We start from the raw sequence: 20,898 nt of genomic DNA, 5'->3' as shown, positions 1-20,898 counted from the left end.
TTCTATTTTCTAGGCCTATCTTTTCATCACATCCTTTGTTATGACACTGGGCCATAAACCTTTGCTCCTATTCCCATGTGTATGAATGAATAAATCAATAACAGTGTGGCTGTAGTTGCTAGCGGCAACTTGTAATTTTTTCTTTAAAGAAGGCTGAATAATTATAAATAACTTGGAACCATTCAGTACCTGTAGTGCAAACTCTAACTGTCTTCCTGGTTTAAAAGACACCTGTCTTCTGTAAGTTTTCAGGATCTTCCAGATGGCAATCTGCCACCTTTTACTCAATAGCCTGTGTGTGCAGACTATTCAGAGCCCATAGGCTTAATTATACAGACTACTAACCCTCCGTACTTTTAGCTCTGTGTATATGCTAAGATTCTTCTTGTTCTTGGTGTCATCTCTTCTAGCTGCATTTTTTTTTAAAGGAAGAGACCACTTGAAGAACATTAGAGAGACAGATTACCTCATAAAGCAGGGGTATCAAACTCACCAAGCCCTGCTAATCTGTATCTTTGGCACTCATGTCATAAAGGTTTTGTTTTTGGTTTGTTTGTTTTTTTCCCCAAGAGACTGTCCTAAATAAAATGTAGATTACCCCCACCCAAACTTTGGTGTTTGAATTCAAACTCTGACCTAGTTGGGAAATAGATCCCTTCTTTATTCTGGGCCAGCCCAAATCTGCAGTTCCAAACTTCCCCAAACTTGGAGTATTTCATATCCGGAACCCAGGTTAAGCCACATAAGTGTACTGAATGGGCTAAGCCACAGATATGTTAACACAAATCACAAATGACCATACCTAGTAAAACCTGAACTAATGCATCATCTTTCTAATACCTTGTATAGACAAGAGGAACAGCCATAATATAGTGGCCAATTGATATAAATTGTATAGGTTCACCCTTGTAATAGCTTTAGTTGCCATAACGTGACCATAATTTAAATTACATATTGTAAATACATAAAATTATATTTGACCAAACCAGACAACTCTTGTGCATAGAAATATGAAAATAATATATATGATATCAAGCATGAGTAGTACCAGTCTAATCTACATATTTCTGGTCTGAATTCTTTCATAATATGTCAATGTAATGATCAGCACAATCTCAAAATGTGTACTTCAAAGAACTGTAAGATGAGGTAAATCACTGTGAAGTTTAAGTATTAGGTAATCACTCAAATGATTTTACTCATCATCATATATATAAGGGAAGGTTTATTACAACAGCAGCATTTTTATGACTCCAGACTACTATGTTCCTCTTGTATTGCTGAGGCACTGTTGTGTATCTCAGTCTGAACAATCATGGTTTGCTTCTGTGTTGTCATTCTTGGCAAGGTTACTGGCTTGTCATTACTAAATCTAAATGACAAAGAAAAAGAAATGGATAGGAAGCAAAGTGAGTTAAATCACTCCATGAATTTTGTTGTAAATTGTAAAAGGACACAACAGCCAAATCAAGCTAGTGTTTGACAATCCTGGGAGATGCTGATTTTTTTCCTGGGGGAAGCTGTGCAGATTGATTGTCAGGTCTTTGCTAGTAATGAGCATGTCAGAAATACTGCTTTGTTGTGGACTCGCATTTTTCTTGAGCCTTTATGCAGCTTTGGCAGATTTTAGGGAGGACTATGAAGGGAGGTGTGAGAAATATCTCATTGACCCGTGTTACAGGTTAATTCAGTGGTCATTCCATTTGACATGCACAAAGGATACAAATGCTGCTTCTTTGTAGGTCACAAAAAACTTGAAGCAAAGCTTCAAGTTTCTTCTAGGGATTTTCATAAAACTAGAAAGCTGTTGCCTTCTGTAAGTATAGGGTTCATTGGAAAGGAAAGGGAAAAGTAGGAAATATTCACGGGATTCATGGGTTATGTCCTAAATACTGAAGCAGATAAAGCCAGATAACAGGATACTTCTCTGTATCATCAATGCTAGAAGCAAAACTCATTTCATGAAAAAAGTCAGTTAGAATTATGGCAATGCATACATCCTTCAGAAAATTTCCTTTTATTGAAGGAAATCTAACAGGGTTAGAATTGAAATCCACTTTGAATGTCATGCTTGTGTAGAAGAACACCAAAGATGTTTGAAGTCTAGTCACATTGTACAATATAAAAAGCATTTTAGAAGTCATTTCATTAGTTCTTTGAGCTTATAGAAAAGGTGTAGGGGAGGTATAAAAATGTTTCTCCTCTTCAGGAGCATTAAGAGCAAGTTTAAAAGGAAACAATGTGGCAAAGAACACTTTTTCAGGTTTTCATGCTTCTGACAATACTTTGTGGTCATTGTCCTTTGTCCTGCAAGCTTAGCCTCTCTTCACATGCCTCACTGGCATGTCAAATATGCTAGTCAACAGCTTTAATATAAAACTTCATCCCCTGTCGATATGCCATCAGCATACCCTCCAGACCATCCCCTGATGAAAAGTAAGAGATGGGAGATCCAGAATGAGGCCCTGAACTCACACTGAGTTTATCTTTTTTATTTTGCTTTTTGTACCCATAGACCACAAGACTTGACTGATGATTACATCAGGGGGAAAAAGAAAATGGAAATTGTCTCAAAGAAGACATTAAAGCAAGGGAATAATAATAATAATAATAATAATAATAATGAGACAACGACAGGAGAATTGAATGCTATGTATTTGTAATTAATTGTTTTCTGTCCAGGAACAGTATATTTTAATACAGTGCATTCAAGGCTTCTTGCACTCTTGTAGAACATGTAACCCTTATTTGTTTTGGTGATAATAATCAGAATCTCATATATTAAGTGACATGTTTTTTCCAGTTAGGTCAGATTATTGTGCACTCCCTGTCACTGTACCATAATGATAACAAACACAGTTTCCCAGTGGCCTTGTGCAGGAGTCAGAAATATTTTCTAGTTGGGACTGGAACGGTCTAGTTCAGGTTGTAGATGGGTGGGCACTAGGACCTGCTGCCTCTCCCACTTTTCCCCTGCTGCTCCCCCCACCAAAGCCCCTGGTACCTGCCTGTGGTGCAGGCAGAGACCTTTGCTGCTGAATGCCACCAAAGTCACAGCTCCATGGGCTAGATCCAAAGACTCTGTGGGCCATGGGCTATCAACCCCCTGCCTATGTCATTAATGTGAAGAAAAAATGACATAAACACATGGACACCCAAGCATGGGAATTGATATAATCATTTTGCTGGTTATGGTTTAGTAAAGTGACTCCTGATATTGTATGGAAACCTTGTGGCAAAATCAGGAATAGAAGCCAGGAGTTCTGTATTTCAGCCTTGTTTCTGCCAATATTCTTTTTGCCCAATTGTTATGTACAATTCTGTAATAGATACAAGGCCTCTGAAAGGATAGAAAATGTAAACAGAGAGATCTCCATAGATTGTAGGATCATAGGAAAGTAGAGCTGGAAGAGACCTCACAAGGTCATCTAGTTCAGCCTCTTACTTATTGCAAGATTACTCTAGACAAAACCATCCCAGCCAAGTGTCTGTCCAATCTACTTGTCTTGAAAATGTCCAGGGTGGACATTGTGTAACTTCTCTAGGTAACTTGTTACAATGCTTGACTACCCTCATAGTCAGAAAGTTCCTCCTAATCTCCAAACTAAATGTCCTTTGCTGGAAGTTGAGTCCGTATCTCCTAGTCATATCCCCTACGGCCACAGGAAAAAGAACTTCTTCACCCTGTATATAACTGTCCTTCAGGTATTTTAAAATCAAGTATCTACGTTTAAAACTCCACTAGTTTGAGCTACTGACAATGGAAGTTTTAAATACTTAGAAATAAAACCAGCTTGGGGAAATACTCTCCAGTGTCCACAACCCAAATGACTTCAAGGCAATTGCCTCCAAAAGGGAGGTACTATATAAAAAGTCTTTTTAAAGAATGTACACTTATTCAGACATTTCTTTTAGTTTCTTTTACACAATAAAGAGGAAAGGATAATCAAAACTGAAGTTTTATTTTGTATCCATTGTTGATAGTTGTCATTGTTAGGGGTTACTGTATATAGCACTAGAAGTGCCCCCACTGCCCCCCAGCAGTGGCTCTTTTAATGTTTTTCATTTTGCCAGCCCCCGCCCCCCGCCCCAGTTGGTGGAGGTGCTGCACTGGCCAGGCTGTTCAGTGCTGATCACCAGGGAAGTGAAAACCACGGCATATTTAAAACCTCCACTGATCAGGTGGGAGCAGAGGGTAAGTGGCAAAATACATTAAAGAAGCTGGTGTGGGAGGTACTTCTAGTGCAGTTTACGGAGATCTGTAGTCATTGTCTACCCATAATGTGGGTTTCTCCAGGGTGTGCCTAGAATTAGAAAGTTCATAATCCTAGAGCTGGAAGGGATATCTAGGGTCATTTCATGCAATCTCCTACACAAATGCAAGATTAATTATTCCTAAACCAGCCTAGGCAGATGCTCTTCTTGAAAATCTGTAAGGAAGGAGATTCTACAACTTCACTCAGCAGCTTGTTTCATGGTGTGAGTGCTAATACAGTTGCAGTAAAACCACCCACCTTCTAAATTCATCCCCAGTATCTGCAAAGGAGTCCCTGGGGGGAGGGGAATCTCCCCATTCTAGCTAAACTCCGGTCTTGTAATGACCAGGTAGAGTTCCAGGGACTGAAGCACACTCATTTGTTCCATTTACTTCCCCAATCCATACAGGAGAGTTGTGATGATAGATTGGTCAATGTCTTGCTTTAATAAAAACATGTAAAGGTTCTTAAATAACTTCATCTGTTACTTAAATACTTCAAATGATGGGAAAAGAAATGTTGAAAATTGTATATAGTGCACAGGAACACCACGCAACAGTTGAATTGCCTGGTTTGAGTTGTAATTGCTTTTGCATCGTTGAATCCTTAAAACAGCACAAGGACTTACTATGTTTCAGATTCTTATTATTTCATTGTACTGTGAATAAAGGTTTTCAAATCCTAACAGTATGATTTCTGATTTTCTATAGGAGAGATGGAGGAATTGGAAACACTGTGGCTGACAGGTATTTGTCACAATGAGAAGAATGAAGTCATGAGCAGCCAGCTGGATATTGACAACATGGCAGGCGTATTTTACATGCTTGCAGCAGCCATGGCCCTCAGCCTAATAACCTTTGTTTGGGAACATTTGTTTTACTGGAAACTGAGATTCTGCTTCACTGGGGTCTGCACAGATAGGCCAGGATTGTTGTTCTCCATCAGCAGGGTTAGTATAAATTTTATTCACTCCATTTGTGCAGCTACTTTCTTAAAACCGTTAATCACATCTACTAAAACAAGCATTGCCCCTCTCATTGTAGGCCCTAGTTGAACAATTGAAATATTTTCTTAGAAATTTCATAAGCTAATGGGTTATATTTTAGCTTTATGTTCTGCACATTGCCAACATTTTTTTTTTCCCATTTGAAAACTGACTAGTGGAATAGCATGTACCAGGGTAGTCTCTATGTGAAAATAGAAATATAGCAAGAACACCAGATTATTTGCTCTTTAACAGGAAATGGGCTAATCACTAGTCTATAGTATGTTTTAAAAACCTTCACTAATCAAATGATACATATCAGTTCTCAGCATTGTGCACTACATGGAGCATGTAGGTTTTTTATTAGAAAATTTTAAACCAGGCCATTCCTAACATATATTTTCTAATTAATTAGATAACTTCATAAACTGTGCAGGAATGGTTATACAGATACAAATGTCATTGACTCATGCAGTATGACTAGGTTAAGTTTTATAGATAATTCTACCAATTTAAAAGTAGTAGTAGTAAAAGCAGGTGGCATATTTAATCTTTCTTTTTTCTGATAAAGTAACAGCACTTAATTAGGTAATGGACTCTGCTGGGCTTTCTTTTATCTACAGTAGAAGTAAACAGAATCATAAAATCATTGAAAATTAGGGTTGGCAGGGACCTAAGGAGATCATCTAGTCCATCCCATTGCTCAAAGCAGGACCATCCCCAACTAGATCATCCCAGCTAAAGCTTTGTCAGCTGGGTCTTTAAAACCTCTAAGGATGGAGCTTCCACCACCTCACTGGGTAACCCGTTCCAGTGTTTTACTACTGTCCTAGTGAGAAAATTCTTTCTAATATCTAACCTAAACTTTCCTTGCTGCAACTTGAGACCATTGCTGCTTGTTCTGTCATCTACCCCCACTGAAAACAGTTGAGCTCCATCCTCTTTTGAACCCCCCCTTCAGGTAGTAGAAGACTGTTATTAAATCCCCCTCAGTCTTCTCTCCTCTAGACTTAATAATCCCAGTTCCCTCATCTTGTCCTTATAAATCATGTGCCCTGGTCCCCTCACAATTTTTGTTGCCCTCTGCTGGACTCTCTCCAATTTGTCCACATCCTTTCTGTTCGTGGGGGGCCCAAAACTGAACACAGTACTCCAGATGTGGCCTCACCAGTGCTGAATAGAGGGGAAGAATCACTTCTCTTGACCTACAAACAACACACCTACCAATATTCCCTAGTATGCCATTAGCCTTGTTGGCAACCAGGGCATACTACTGGCTCATATTCCACTTATTGTCCGCTGGAACCCCCAGGCCCTTTTCTGCAAAGCTGCTGCTCAGCCAATCAGTCCCCAGCCTGTACCGGTGAATGGGATTGTTCCATCCTAAGTGCAGGACTTTGCATTTGTCCTTGATGAACCTCATGCAGTTCCTTTTGGCCCAATTCTCCAATTTGTCTAAGTCATTCTGAATCCTAGCCCTACCTTCCAGCATATCTACTACTCTCCCCAGCTTCATGTCATCTGCAAACTTGCTGAGGGTGTGCTTTTAGCCATCTTCCAGGTCATTGATGGAGACATTGAACAAAACTAGTCCCAGGACCGACCCCTGGGGCACTCCACTTGATACTGGCTCCCAGCTAGACATTGAGCCATTGATTACTGTTCTTAGCTCGATGCTCCAACCTGTTTTCTGTCCACCTTACAGTCCATTCATCCAGCCCATACTTCCTTAGCTTGACTGCAAGAATGTTGTGGGAGACCATATCCAAAGCCTTGCTAAAATCAAGGTACACCACATCCAATGGTCTCCCTACATCCACAGAGCCAATCACCTCATTATAGGAGGTAATCAGGATATCAGTGAGACTATCAATGACATATTAACCTATTCATGAAAGCCTCTCCTAATACACTGGGTTTTGCCTTGTGTTCTCCTAGGAAAGCTGACAGTTGTGACCTGTTCATATAAGCACAGAATTTTATGGCATGCCTATTTTAAACATTTGTTTTGCTTGTTTTGAGACTAACCCTTGCACTTCATATTTTCACTAGCATGAAAAGGAGTTTGGGGTGGGTAAGGAATATGACTTTGCAGAATTTCATCCATGGCTGTATCTATCTTTTGGGGAAAAAGTGACTCTGTTCCCCAGTCCCACCTGCTCTGACTATTTATCTCTCTCTGATTTTGTAACTTGTATTTAGTTACAAAAAAATAATCCTTATTTACACATTTCTTTGTAGGCTTATTTAATAGATGTGTGGACATGAAACCTTTTTATTTAACTGAATACTGTCCTGGAACAGATACTTCCACACAATTTTGAATGTCATAAATAACCAGATTCTCTAGATAAACATCATAAAATAATCATTAGAAAGATATACACTGCATTCCTTCTTATCACAACCCTTATTACTCTTACCCCATTTCTTGTTTATCTAAAGGGCAAATAAGAGATTAATTTTATGTCATAAAGATATTTTGAAACTAAATTTGCTGTGGAAATTTATACCCAAATTTGTTGAATTTAATAAATGTTGACATTTTACAGTTTCCATGAAACATTAATTTACCATCAAGATAAAAAGAATCAGTTTGTATACAGGGCAAAGAAGTGTTATATTTATGATACATTTTAAACATTTTAAACATTTTAAACAAGTAAAATTGTCAGGTCAGGTAATAGAATTACAGAATTAAATAGGAGGGGAGAGAGTTAGATAGCCAGATAAAGTAGAAAGGGAGCTAGTGAGAGAGAAATTGTTCCGGGCAATGATAACAGTAACTGCAGTGGACAGAGTTTTTGCTCCAGTAGTGCTGAGGAGTGAAAAGGAGCCAGTGCTACATAAGGCAGCAAGGTGGGATTTTAATTAAATTGATCCCTAAATGAGTAGGATGAGGCGGAGTGGGTAGATAATGAGAGTGATGTAGTTATGCTCCTTGTATGCAGTGGTGAGGTAGGGGGTGCAAAGCAGACAGAAGCTTTCTACACCAGTTGGAACCAAAAATATCTGGAACCTTAAAAGATTATGGAGAAGAATATATGATAATAAAGGTGAAGAGATGATGAGGTCTGGGAAGACCAGCATTTGCTGTCTTCTCAACCAGTATTTCCTACAGTCTGGCTCAAAGTTCATTAATAGTTTTAGGAAAGATTTAACAGATCACATGGCAGTGACTTTCCTTTCTATTGACATTAAAACATTTGAAAAAAGTTGTCTTCTGCAGAAGCCATTGTTGCAGTGGTCCAGTGTATGCTACATATTGTGAATGGATGAGGAGGTTGATATAACTGTGTGGAGGAAGGGAAAATAATTTTGCAATTCACAGTCCCTTTAAAAAGGTTTGAGAATCTGTACTTCAAAGGATCAGTTTGGCCACCTGTTTGCAGGCATTAATGCAAGCCTCCAAGCCTCTCATACTTTCCTTTGAGACTGCATTTCTGTCAGCAGTTACTTGTTTTCATTCAGGATCTTTTTATCTTGATTAGTACAGAAGCTTTTCAGGATGCCTGCTTTTATTTTTGCTTTTACAGTATTTTCTTTCTTTGGTGTTCTGCAAATAGAATTCCTGTGTTTACTTTAAATGTTAATGTAGCCCTGCAACCAAAGGGTTTATACTTTTCAAACCAAAAAACTCAGTTTTACAGTACACTAAGTCTACATTTATTATTTTCTCTTATGTCTATGTGAAATTCTCTCAAGTACTTTGAAAAAACCCATTTATGTCAAAGAAAAATGTATGGCTAAAAAAGCATCAGCTTTGAAATGTCCATTTAATACTTTCTATACTGATGAGTAAACAAGTTTGAATTTAAGGACAGACTTTAATCTTCACACAAAACTCAAATGAAATCCAATTTTAAAAGATTAATTTAACATTTTTTGGAAGATGTTGTTTCATATTTGCACTATTCCTCCATAATCTGACATAAGGTCTGAAATAACTTGAGAGGAGGTTTTTCATTTCCTTGGAAATAAGAAATATTATATGAAATTGCCCATTCTTGCTCATCTTCCAGTCCACTTTTGAGGATTAAAGAGGTGTGAGCAACTCAGACAAGCATCTAATCTTTTGGGGCTTAATTAACTTTAGTGATTTACCCATCACTTGCTATGCGTTTTCTTTAGTCATCATCTTGTCCAATGTGAAAGGGAAGGGAAGGATAGCATTAAAAAATAAACGACAAGCCCCCGCTACACTCATCATTATACGCCGGGTAGTAGAGAAAAAGCAGGATGCCGAGTTTGTTTTTCTTTCATTTGTGTGTGCTCTATTGGCTAAATTAGGTTGCAGTCACACACTCTTAGCCCAGTACTTAATCAGACATGATATCCATAGAAGTCCTGAGGGTTTGGTATCAATAAGGACTCAAAGAGAAGTGACTGATCTTTGTATTTGGCTTGTTAGTTTTATTGGGGATATTGTCTGAAAAATGACTAATGAGCATTAGATTTGTGCCAGGGCCCGCATAAGTCTTCCTTAACAGTAACAATAGGTAGACATAGGCACCTCATTTTCACAGCTTTGGAACTGCAGAGCTATTTAATATATAGGGCTGCTTTGTTGAGCTTATTTTGATGGTCTGTGGTTAGTAGCACTGAAAACCTGTTTCTGTTCTAGTTATTGAGGTGCTGTAGTTACAACCTCATAACACCTATTTCTTTTGAAGACAGTGGTAGTCTTCATCCCAGATATTTACTAAAGTGTCATACTAATTATCTAGCAGTCAGTAAGGAGGAGGTAAGTCATCAGGCAGTTTACAGAAAATGTGTTAACACTTTCTTTCACCTATTGCTTGTGTTGCTCTATATAGACTAGCTCTTTCTAGACAGGTTATTGCAGAGGGCCTCTTGCTGATATTCTTTCTTTGAGTAATACCTTACTACATGTGTAGTTCTACTGATTGCACTGAACTCACTCAGAATTGTTGAACTGTCAGAAGTTGATGTGGCAAAAGGAAGAGTATCTCTTGAGATGCTAGAAATAAAAGCATCAGAATTTTTGATGGGCTTGAATCCTATCTAACCCAGCCTCCATCTCCCCACCAGGAAACTGTCTTGCATGCCATATTGGGTTCAGGTTTACAGGTGCATGGCAGGTGAGAACATAAGCGTGTCAAACAGTAACAGTGTAACATTACACATTTTCCTTTTACAGTGCCCAAGACGTATGGCACTAAAGATCATCTAGTTTGGGGAAATGTGTATTTTTATTTGGACCATAAACCAAATATTTAGTATCACCTTCTTATGTACAAATTTAAGAATATGATTCAGGGCTGGATATGCATTTATATTCTGTTTTCTCATTAAATAAGTGATTTTTTTATTTAATTAATTTTGCTAATAATTAAATATATAATTAAAGTATGTAAAGTTTGCAGCTGGTGGTTTAATGCATTTTTGCATTACTTTTATTACAGGGTATTTATAGCTGTATTCATGGAGTACACACTGAGGAAAAAAAGAAGTCACCTGACTTTACTTTGACCAATTCCCAAACCAATATGTTAAAACTATTACGAACAGCCAAAAACATGACAAGCATTAATCCTTCAAGAATTAACTCCCCCAAAAGAACAGCTGATTTTATTCAAAGGGGTTCCTTAATTATGGATATGGTCATGGATAAGGGGAACCAGATATTTTCTGACAATAGATCTTTTCAGCCAAAGGACAATTTTCTTGGTGACAATATAAGTGAACTGCAGACATTTGCTGGCAACCGTCATAAAGACAATCTTAATAACTATGTATTTCAAGGTCAGCATCCTCTCACGCTGAATGAATCTAATCCAAATACAGTAGAGGTTGCTGTTACAGCAGAAGCAAAAGTAAACTCCAGACCCAGGCAGCTTTGGAGAAAATCTGTCGAATCTTTACGTCAAGAAACCCTACGTCAGAACCAAGGTTCGCAGAGAGAAAATGGTTCAGAAGAAAACAGACAGCTTTCTGTGAAGAGCCAAAGATACCTTCCGGAAGAGATTGTCCATTCAGATGTTTCAGATACCTCAAGCCGAGCCACTTGCCATATGGAACCTGAAAATAATAACAAACACCACAAAACCAAGGACAATTTTAAAAAAAGATCTGTGGTGTCAAAATATCCTAAGGACTGTAGTGAAGTGGAACTGACATATCTAAAAACAAAACAAAGTGCTCCCCGGGATAAAATTTACACCATTGATGGTGATAAGGAACCAGGATTCCATCTGGATCCACCAGAGTATATTGAAAATATTGTTCTTCCAGAGACTATTGAATTTCCTGATGTTTATCAAGACCATAATGACAACTACAGGAAAGCAGAACAAGTTAACAGGACTCCCTTGCATAATGAAGGCAGTCTTCCAGATAATGACCAGTACAAACTTTATTCAAAGCACTATAGCTTAAAAGATAAAAATACTTCTGTAGTTGATGTGAATGAGAGATACAGGCAGAATTCCACCCACTGCAGGAGCTGTCTTTCTAATCTGCCCAGTTACACGGGCCACTTTTTAAGCCGGTCTCCCTATAAATGTGATGCTTGCTTGAGGATTGGGAATCTCTATGACATTGATGAAGATCAAATGTTGCAGGAAACAACCAACTCAGCGCACCCTGAAGAAATGTATGAACGTGACTGGGTCCAAAATAATTCTATCCAATACCAGAAAAAAAATAAGTTGAGAATCAGCAGGCAACATTCTTTTGACAACATCCTTGATAAGCCCCGAGAAATTGATGTTGGAAGACCTGCTCGAAGCATAAGCTTGAAAGAGAAAGAGAGGTTTCTAGAAGGCAGCCCGTATGCAAATATGTTTAATCTCCCCCAAAACAAACTGTTGAGCCACAAAGCCTCACTTTTAACGCATGCTCTGGAGGACAGTAAGCGGAGCAAGTCCTTGTATCCTGATCATTCTGCAGATAACCCTTTTCTGCACTCTTATCGTGATGATCAGCACTTAACTCTAAGACGAAGTCCATCTGATCTCTATAAACAATCACTACCATCACAAGCAAGAAATGATAATTATTTAAGGTCATCCATAAAGTCCACAGCCTCGTACTGTTCCAGAGATGGTCGGGTCCATAATGACATGTACATTTCAGAGCATGTTATGCCTTATGTTGCAAATAAGAATAGTATGTACTCAGCTCCAAGGGTTTTAAAGTCCTGCAGCAATAGACGTGTGTATAAGAAAATGCCTAGTCTTGAATCAGATGTTTAATTTCCCCTTAACACTCTGTTTATAGAGAAACATAGTTGCCACCATCTTAAGAGCATGAGTATTTTTAAACAGTACCATATTATGGTAAATTATATGTAAATCCCTCAGTGTACCTTTGGTACATGACCAGGTAAAATGATATGTTAGAAACATCTTTTTTAGATGTATCGAGGACTTGTCGAAAAGGGGATAAAATAGCCATTTATATAAACATATAAATGGAGATTATACTGGAGCAGCTTAATTCATGGTGGCAACTATGCTATTTTGTATTTTGATTATTTTACAATTTCAGTTACACTAATTTCTGTTACTGAGTATTATTCAATGATTTTTTGTCATTAGAAATGATCAGTGGTTTTCTAATACTGAATAAGCAATATGGTATGCATGCAGTTTGACACAGACAAAAAGTTAAGAATGCATTTGCACAGTGACAAAAGTAAGATTTCTAAAAAGTTAGACTTTCAAGGATATATTTTAGCTTCATATTTGTTTTCAAACACAGTCAAAATGATTCAAAGGAAAAAAAAACAAAACCTCAGGGCCCTAAAATGGAATAAAAAAACGTGTTAGCACAAAAATTTTATGCTCATTCTAGGCCATCATAGAGGCAAATGTAGAAAGTAAAGGCCCAAACAATAGGGATGTGTGAAGCTTTGGTCGTTGATTCGATTCAGTCTGATTCGGCGGCTGAATCTCTGAATCCAAATTGAATCAGGAGACCCTTTAATCTCTCCAAATTGAATTGGAAGCCTCCAAATCAATTCAGAGAGATTCGATGATTCGACCATAGACACAGCTTTTATATGTTTTTTCTACATACCTCAAGGTACCTGGCACAGCTTGTGAACACTGAGATGGTGGGGCGGATAGAGCGTCCCGTGGGAGCATTGGGGAGGGGGGTCCCCTGCGCACTCAGCGGTGCATTCAGAAGTGGACCAGGAGTACTTCTGAATCAGCAAATCGAATCTCTGTCCCCTGAATCAGGCTGAATCAAATACTGCCCACTTCGCACACCCCTACCAAACAATTAATTGTTATGTATCAAAAGGAAGCCACATGGGTACTGGTTGATGTTGATGTACAAATGCTTTCATTATATTTCACATGCACTTACCGTAACAAACTCAGTTACTAGAAAACTGTGCAGTCCTGTTGTGAAGTAAAAAATTCACAGCTGCATAACCTAGAATATATATTTTTAGATATCAATATCTGGAGCTTACACCTGTGAAGCTGTGGACCTCATTACTTATCTTGAAGCCTAATATGTACGTAAATTTGCATTTGCCCCTTACTGGTGATTACTCAGGGCTGTATAGAATTTCTTTTACTCCACTATAAAAACACTCCAATGTAGGTCATTGTTCACAATTCGTTAGTGGTGACATCTACTTAATTGTACATTAATGTTATTAAGATTGTTATAGTGTATCAGACACCAACAGTCATACGTTTAATGTAATTGATAAGGAATGCAATACCATTTGTTTGCATATATTATGAAAGTTAATACCATTTACTGACTTCCTCCTAGAATATCATGTATATTTGTTGAACATCAAGCTAGTTTCTAACCTCTCAAATGAAACCCTTTGTAAAAGTTTAATAGGTGCACACATAATAGCATAGATATAGAGAAATGAAGGGATGCAATACTTATTATCACTTATAGGCATATGTTAAATAAACTATTAGTTGTGAAAAAACATTTTCAAGATAAGGATGCATTCTTACACAATTTTTATTTCTGAGCCTACAAAATTGTCACACACACACACACATACTCACACACACACAGAGCACATGTTACGTTTTAACTAGGGGGGAAATTGTACTTTACTCTTGTTACATATGATCAATTTATGCCCTATCCAAAGGAAAAAGTATTTTCAATTCAAATCAATAACAAATATTACATATATTGATTTAAAACATTCGGGACACTGTACTTACCAATTCCCTAAACTGTGCTGAGAACTGTTCCAATTCCTATGTTTAGGTAGATAATTTAAATTTCAATAACCCTATTTCCTTAGGTTATGTTGAAAAGTTAGTTAGATTTGAAAGGATTTATCTGAGGAAACACCCCCCCCTCCCCCCGGTTCCATTTCTGTTGGGCAAAAATAGCAATTTCCATAACTGTTCCCTAAACATAAACTCTGAAATAATGTTCTATCAGCTGTTAACAGTGGTATCTTTATGAAATAGGTATAATCAAATGACACAAGAATCCCAATAGTATGTTCCAAAGGAGATTTGCCTAATGAGAAAAAAATACAGAAAACATTCTTGTGCTGTACACATACACAAAGTATTTATTATCAATAACACAGATGAGGAAAGAGACAGAATTCAGTTGTGATTATTGTTGCTTTTATTGGTTCCTGCAAACCATTTATTAAGCAGATTTAAGATGCTGCTTCAACTAATGACCATCCACAATGAATTAATCACTTTTACAGTTACTTGTTATTTATAATCAGTACAAGCATTATTTTCAAAAGAATGCAATACAATAAGAATTGAGCCACCTAACTTCCTTGAGATCCTTTGAAAATCCCAGTTCAGATGGTTAGACTCAAATATGCTTATTAAATCTGCCTGGGGATTTTTGTAAACTATTTATAGAGAATAATCCTCTGCATTCAGAATTGGTTTCCGGGATTGGCTAAAGTCATATGGTATGGTTTTTGTTCCCTGATTGCATAAGCTAACATTTATGGACAAGAGGTATATACCAGCCAAAATCATTGAGATTTTGAAACCGTTAGGGCTGCAAACAGATGTCACCTTTGTCCCACAATAAAGCAAAATGTGAGTGCACACATGTCCTTGCTCCTTGTCATGCCACAAATGCTTCAAAATGGCTGTGCACCAATTCCTAGTAATCATTTTTGCCACTTTATCACAGTGGTGTCTGTATATGTATGATGCAATATGCACGCCTCAGGAATTCCCCTGCAGGGGGCTACTGGGTCACACGTTTCACGCTGCCTGATCCCAACCTCTGGTGCACATCTGTAAGTGTGGAGTGAGGACCTCATGTGATATTCCCCGCATTTGTAGACATGTGCCTGAGGTCAGAGCCAACCATGTGGGACTGTTGTCTTACAAGTTTTGGACCCTAAAGCCCTGGGAGTGGTATGAGCCAACTTGTGGAATAGCTGCCCCAGGCAAAATCTGTACCTGCTAATCAAGCAGATCAGCTGTGTTAGACCACATCCTGGCACAGCTGATCCTACCACAAAAATGACATCTGTTTGTAGCCTTAGAGAGACAATGCAAGAAGCACTTTAGATATGAGATAAGCAGAGCTAGAACATTTTAAAGACATTGGCTTTCATGAGTTGTCCATTTTACTGCTCAGCTGCTTACTGGTTCTTCATTTGTTCCTAATTTTGATGGTCAGGCTACTCACCCATTTTTCTGCCTCCGGTTCATTGGTATCTTGCTGGGTCATAATTATATGGCAGCAAAACCATATAACTATGCCTCTTGAGCATGTATATATCTCTGCTACTTTATTAGCTGTACACATTGCAACACTGAGCCCATGTTCGAGGACTAGAATGTGAAGAGTCTCTTGGCAAGGAAAGTTTCAGTCCTTCAACATCATCTGTCATATTCTTCTAACATCTTATAAGTGAGATTATTTAGTTGAACCTTATTTTCAGTGTTCTGCTTTCTAGCACCTACACTGCCACTCTTCCATAATCAGCACACACAAATAGCTCAGTAAGGCATAAAAGCTCCCTCCCAAACGGTCACTTGAACAAAACTCATAGGCCATACGCTTATAAGAAGATGAATGAGCCAAGAGCATAAACACAGTGGTTATGAACCACAAATAAGCTTAGCAAATATGTTTCTGGCAAACTACTTCTATGCCCTGATCTACTGATGTTGAGAAAAAAAAATCTAAAGTACTCTGAACAAGGATATTATCGTTGGTTTTAAATCAAACCAACTTACACAGAATTTTACCCAGGATGAACCATACAATTTTGCCATGACTATCGTAATACCTGATTTTGCAGCAAAACTCTCAAAATATTACTTGTTACTCCCAAACTTGTTGTGCCATTATCTCTATTTCTGTGCATAGACCCACATACTTTTAATAGGATGTAAACATTAGCGCTGTCTTTAAAAATGCTGACTTTTCTCACTTCCAAAATTGTCTAGATGTGCCAACATTCAAATTTAAATATCCTTAAACTAGGTAGACTTGCATTTCTGTGAAATATACAGCAGATGGCTTATAAAGGAATATATAGCTTTTTCCTGACATGAGCAAAAACATTGTTGTAATTCAGACTGCATTTATTATTGATCAGCATACAGAAGCAAAGAAACCAATTAAAGCAGCAAAGCAAAGGCTGAATAATGCAGCTTAATGGTTGCATAGATGTGAACACTTATGCCTTAGTGAAAGGAACCATGTTAACTAGATGTGGGGTGTGAGGATTTTGGTTTGGGCATATAATATAACTAACAAGGAGGAGGCTAATCTTCAGGGATAAGGATGAGGCAGTTACTGATGGTTAGGTGTTAAGGAAAGAAATTAAGGAAGAAGTGGAAAAATATTCAGCAGGGCCAAAATGGCAGAGCCTGTTTATGTTGATCCATAGAACCTGAAGGAGGTCTGAATCTCATCTGCCCTTAATATTTTAATATTGATATTTTTGCACTAACAATCAGTGAAATTGGAATCAAAGATTTCTTGATTCCTTCCTTCTCATTCTAGCTGCTGCTTTTTATCCCTCAGGGAGGGACTGGAAAACCTTGCACTTATGTAGCTGCCCTCTCTATACCTCTGTGGGGGATGCCTATGACTTAATTACTGATGTTTGTGAGTCAGTGTTGCCACTAAGATTTCCACTGGCTCCAGCAGGAGCTGGGTCAGTCTCTAAATGCCTAGGGCCATTGTTGTCACTGGTATTTAGTTTGTCTTTGTAGCATTACATAGCTTGGAGGTGGAGGGATATGGAGTCATTGAGGAAAAGAACATCTTACATAGTGGTGAAAGTGGCTACTACCAACATACTTACCTCTTGTTCTCTGCCTTTCACAAGCATTTTAGAGTTTCCCTGTGTCTGTGCCCTTCCTCTTCATTCTAGTAAGTCAGTCTTTCCATTTTTTTAACTGACCCATTCTATCTCCTATACCATTTGCTGACCACCCAGCTCACTCACCATATATACCTATACCATATATATATGGTACCATATATATACCTATCTCCTATACCATATATCACTCACCACCCAGCTAGAAGGGAAACATTGATATTAAAGTATATCATAAAATAAAGAACAAGCTTTTTCCTTCTGGCAAATTTCATTTAGTTTTTTTGTCTTTTTTTCTCTCTGACAATGAGTCAGGAAAATAAATTCTGTAGAGAAACTCAGCCCAAGGCCTATTGAAAGCAAACCCTTTTTCAGCATAATTTTGGGGTTCTACTTTGACTTTCTAAATAACCTTTTAGCTATTCTCACATATTGAAACAAAGTTCATAAAGTTTAAGGGAATCAGGAGTATTTTTTCTTATTAAAAATTATTTTTAGATGGTTTTTAAAGTGGTGAAGTGTCTAATTTAGCTGGTTCCACTGAATGCCATTTCCAAAGCATGTGAGAACATAGCAATATATACACTTAGAAAACAGCTGCTAATTTCGAACCTGATTCTGCTCGGACCACATTTAATGCATTCTTACTTTTCATTGGGTCTCAAGGTTTTTTTGGTGATAGCATGTAAGACACAGCTATCAAGCGTGAGGCAAAGATACCAGAATCTGTTCCTTGTAGAAGAACTAGATAAAATATTACCGTAGAGTAGTATGTACATCTAGAGGCACCCGGTTGGAAGAGGTGTGGAATTATTCCTTTTATCCACAAGTTAGCCAGTATAGACCAAGTATACCTGACATGAACCCAAAAGTCTAAGACTCAGCTAGGATTTAGAAACAGTTTAAGGTTTCATTTTTTGCTTATTTGATCGCAATGACATTGACCTATACAGGAAAATCTGCAATTACCTAATATAGAACAATAACCTCTATGGATTTTGTAGACAATATTAATGCTAGTTCTCTGTATGTGTTCCTTTCTGAATAAGTAGCAGCATGTTACCCCATTGCAAGATTTTCCTCATCCCAAAAAATCCTTAGTTCTTAGGCTTCTTAAGACTGTTGCCCTACCAGGACAGGACAACCTATATTACAGTTTACCAGTAAATTAATTATAACTGGTTTGAAACAGTAAAGCAAACTCTGGGTAAAACCTCTTTTCAATAAATGTATTTAACTGGGTGTCATTCTTACCTAGACCACCTTCTTCAGTGAGCATGTCCTAAGTGTCCTTTCCCTTTCCTGAGCAGTGCAGGAAGTGCTTCTGAAAGATGAAAAAGGTATTTAAATGTTTCATAGTACAAACTGTTTTCCTTATCAGTCTACACTGTACTGTGTTAGTACTTAGAAGTATCAGCAAAATATTTATATTTATTATCACTAGTAGGAAACAAGTTAATCATAACTGTGCACTTACCTTGGTGGATATAAATGCAAATGCATACATACAAGGGTATTTCAGGTAGTAACGGCAATTTCAAAGTAAAACCATTTTATGTGCAATGATCATTTACAGGACCACATCAGTTATCTGTGTAGTTGTAAATGATGGGTGTGTTGGACAATGCCACCATCAGTGTTCCCCATTGCTTTGTAGTGAACCACTTGTTGCACACAGAATAGTTTTATTTAAAATTTCTTACTTTCTGAAACACCCTCATACATATGGGATAATACCAAAATACCAAATGCCTCCTCCCATCAGAGTCAGCTGGAAAGCTAGTAGCTTAAATGGGAGCAGCCTCCACACCAACATGTTTGCTACACAGTTTTTATCATTCAGATGCGTTCATTCTGATGTTCGCATCTTGTATATAATGTAAAGTTATTGTTAATATTCACTGTTTATTGTGGTATTGATGCAGATGATACCAAGTCTTCATTACAGTGCAATAAAAAAATGCTTGTAAATTTAGAAGATGATGCTTTATGTCTCTTCCCCCCTGAAATGGGAGGAGAGTTAGAGCCCAGCACTTTCTGGTAGGGGGTGGGCTGTGCTGTTTGTAAATAAGATCCTTGTCTGTATCCCATTTCCAGTCAGACAGACTTTCCTTTTAAATTTATTTATTTTTTTGCAATTTTCCCTATGCCTATATACAGAGTATGTTCTGTAGAAATATTCACTCTCCTACCACCTTTAGGGTCACAATTAAAGTGAGCAGGTCCCTGCAAAGCAGTAAAAATTCACTTATTTGTTCTTGCATGTTCATGAGCATTTTTGTTACCTTGTATATAAAACATCCCATATATTGCACAGTCAGTGGATTCAATGATTTTAAAGCGAATGCTGGTCTAAACAGCTGTCAGGATGCCCCTGAAGATCCTGTGATAGTGAACTTATCTGCTCATCATATCATCATCATTTAAAACCATATTTCAGTAAAAAATGTAGTTACTTTGTTGCTTATTAGATTTTTTTTTTGTACTCTTCGTTAGTTCTTTGCTTGTATGGAAAAAAAACCCCTAAATAGATATAGAAACTAGCACCCTGTTGTAATAGTACATGCAGTATATCTCTAGATTTAAAAATATTTTTTGTTTATTATTCTCCACCGCTAAAAAAAAATAGTGACAAACAGTTACACTCTTAGGTATTTTGTGTTAGTATTTGTTTTCACTATCATAGTACAAAACTTATATTTCTATATGCACATTATAAAACTGTGAAAATAAATACCAATAAATATTATGACACTAATACAGTGCAATGTAAAGTTAAGTAAGCTTATACTTCCCTCGGGAACTGAAACAAATTCCTCGTGTTCATAAATGGTATAAAGCTTTAATGTGGGCAAATGGTTGCATTTACATTGACATTAAATTCTAATAGAGGGTATCTTGTTTTGCACTTATGCTACTATCAAAGGTAGTGCTATTTTTTCTCAGTGATTGCATAAAGACAACAAAATTATTTTAAATCTAATTACTGTACCTTGCAGTACATAATAAGCTTGGAAAAGCCTTTTATTACAGATTGTCAAAATGAAAGAACACCATTAGTTAGACATTTGTATTTCTGATAAGTCATTTGTTGACCAGTTCCATTTATGTTTCTGATTGGTAAAAACAACTTGCAGTTTAATTTGGGTTCTGTTTCTAAGCTGCATTGTCAAGACTCATGCAGAATATCAATTATGCAATGTACAATGAGAGTTGTGTTGTTAAAGGTCAAACACATCAGGGTTCCTGCATGTGGATACCAATAATATTTTTTGAAATGACACGTACTGTGAATTGTAGTTAATCTCCTCATCATACAGATAGGATTAGATGAGTCTTGAGAGACTGTTTCAGGGATATGTCAG

At 37.4% G+C, this 20,898-nt stretch overlaps 1 protein-coding gene across 1 annotated transcript in view; it reads left to right on the top strand.

Annotated features, from left to right (window-relative positions):
* The window catches only part of GRIN2A (glutamate ionotropic receptor NMDA type subunit 2A), a 375,390-nt gene extending 356,571 nt beyond the window's left edge, over positions 1 to 18,819 (top strand). The window contains exons 12-14 of the mRNA XM_006015496.2: positions 4,967 to 5,205; positions 10,668 to 12,328; positions 18,792 to 18,819. Coding sequence (XP_006015558.2) covers positions 4,967 to 5,205; positions 10,668 to 12,328; positions 18,792 to 18,819 — 1,928 coding nt within the window. The remainder of the gene's footprint in view (positions 1 to 4,966; positions 5,206 to 10,667; positions 12,329 to 18,791) is intronic.
* Positions 18,820 to 20,898: the final 2,079 nt, after the last annotated feature.

The sequence above is a fragment of the Alligator sinensis genome, unplaced genomic scaffold (genome assembly GCF_000455745.1).
Source record: "Alligator sinensis unplaced genomic scaffold, ASM45574v1 scaffold73_1, whole genome shotgun sequence".
In the NCBI taxonomy this organism is placed as follows: domain Eukaryota; kingdom Metazoa; phylum Chordata; order Crocodylia; family Alligatoridae; genus Alligator; species Alligator sinensis.
Note: the sequence above shows the minus strand (reverse complement) of the source record. Positions and strands in the feature narration are given on the sequence as shown.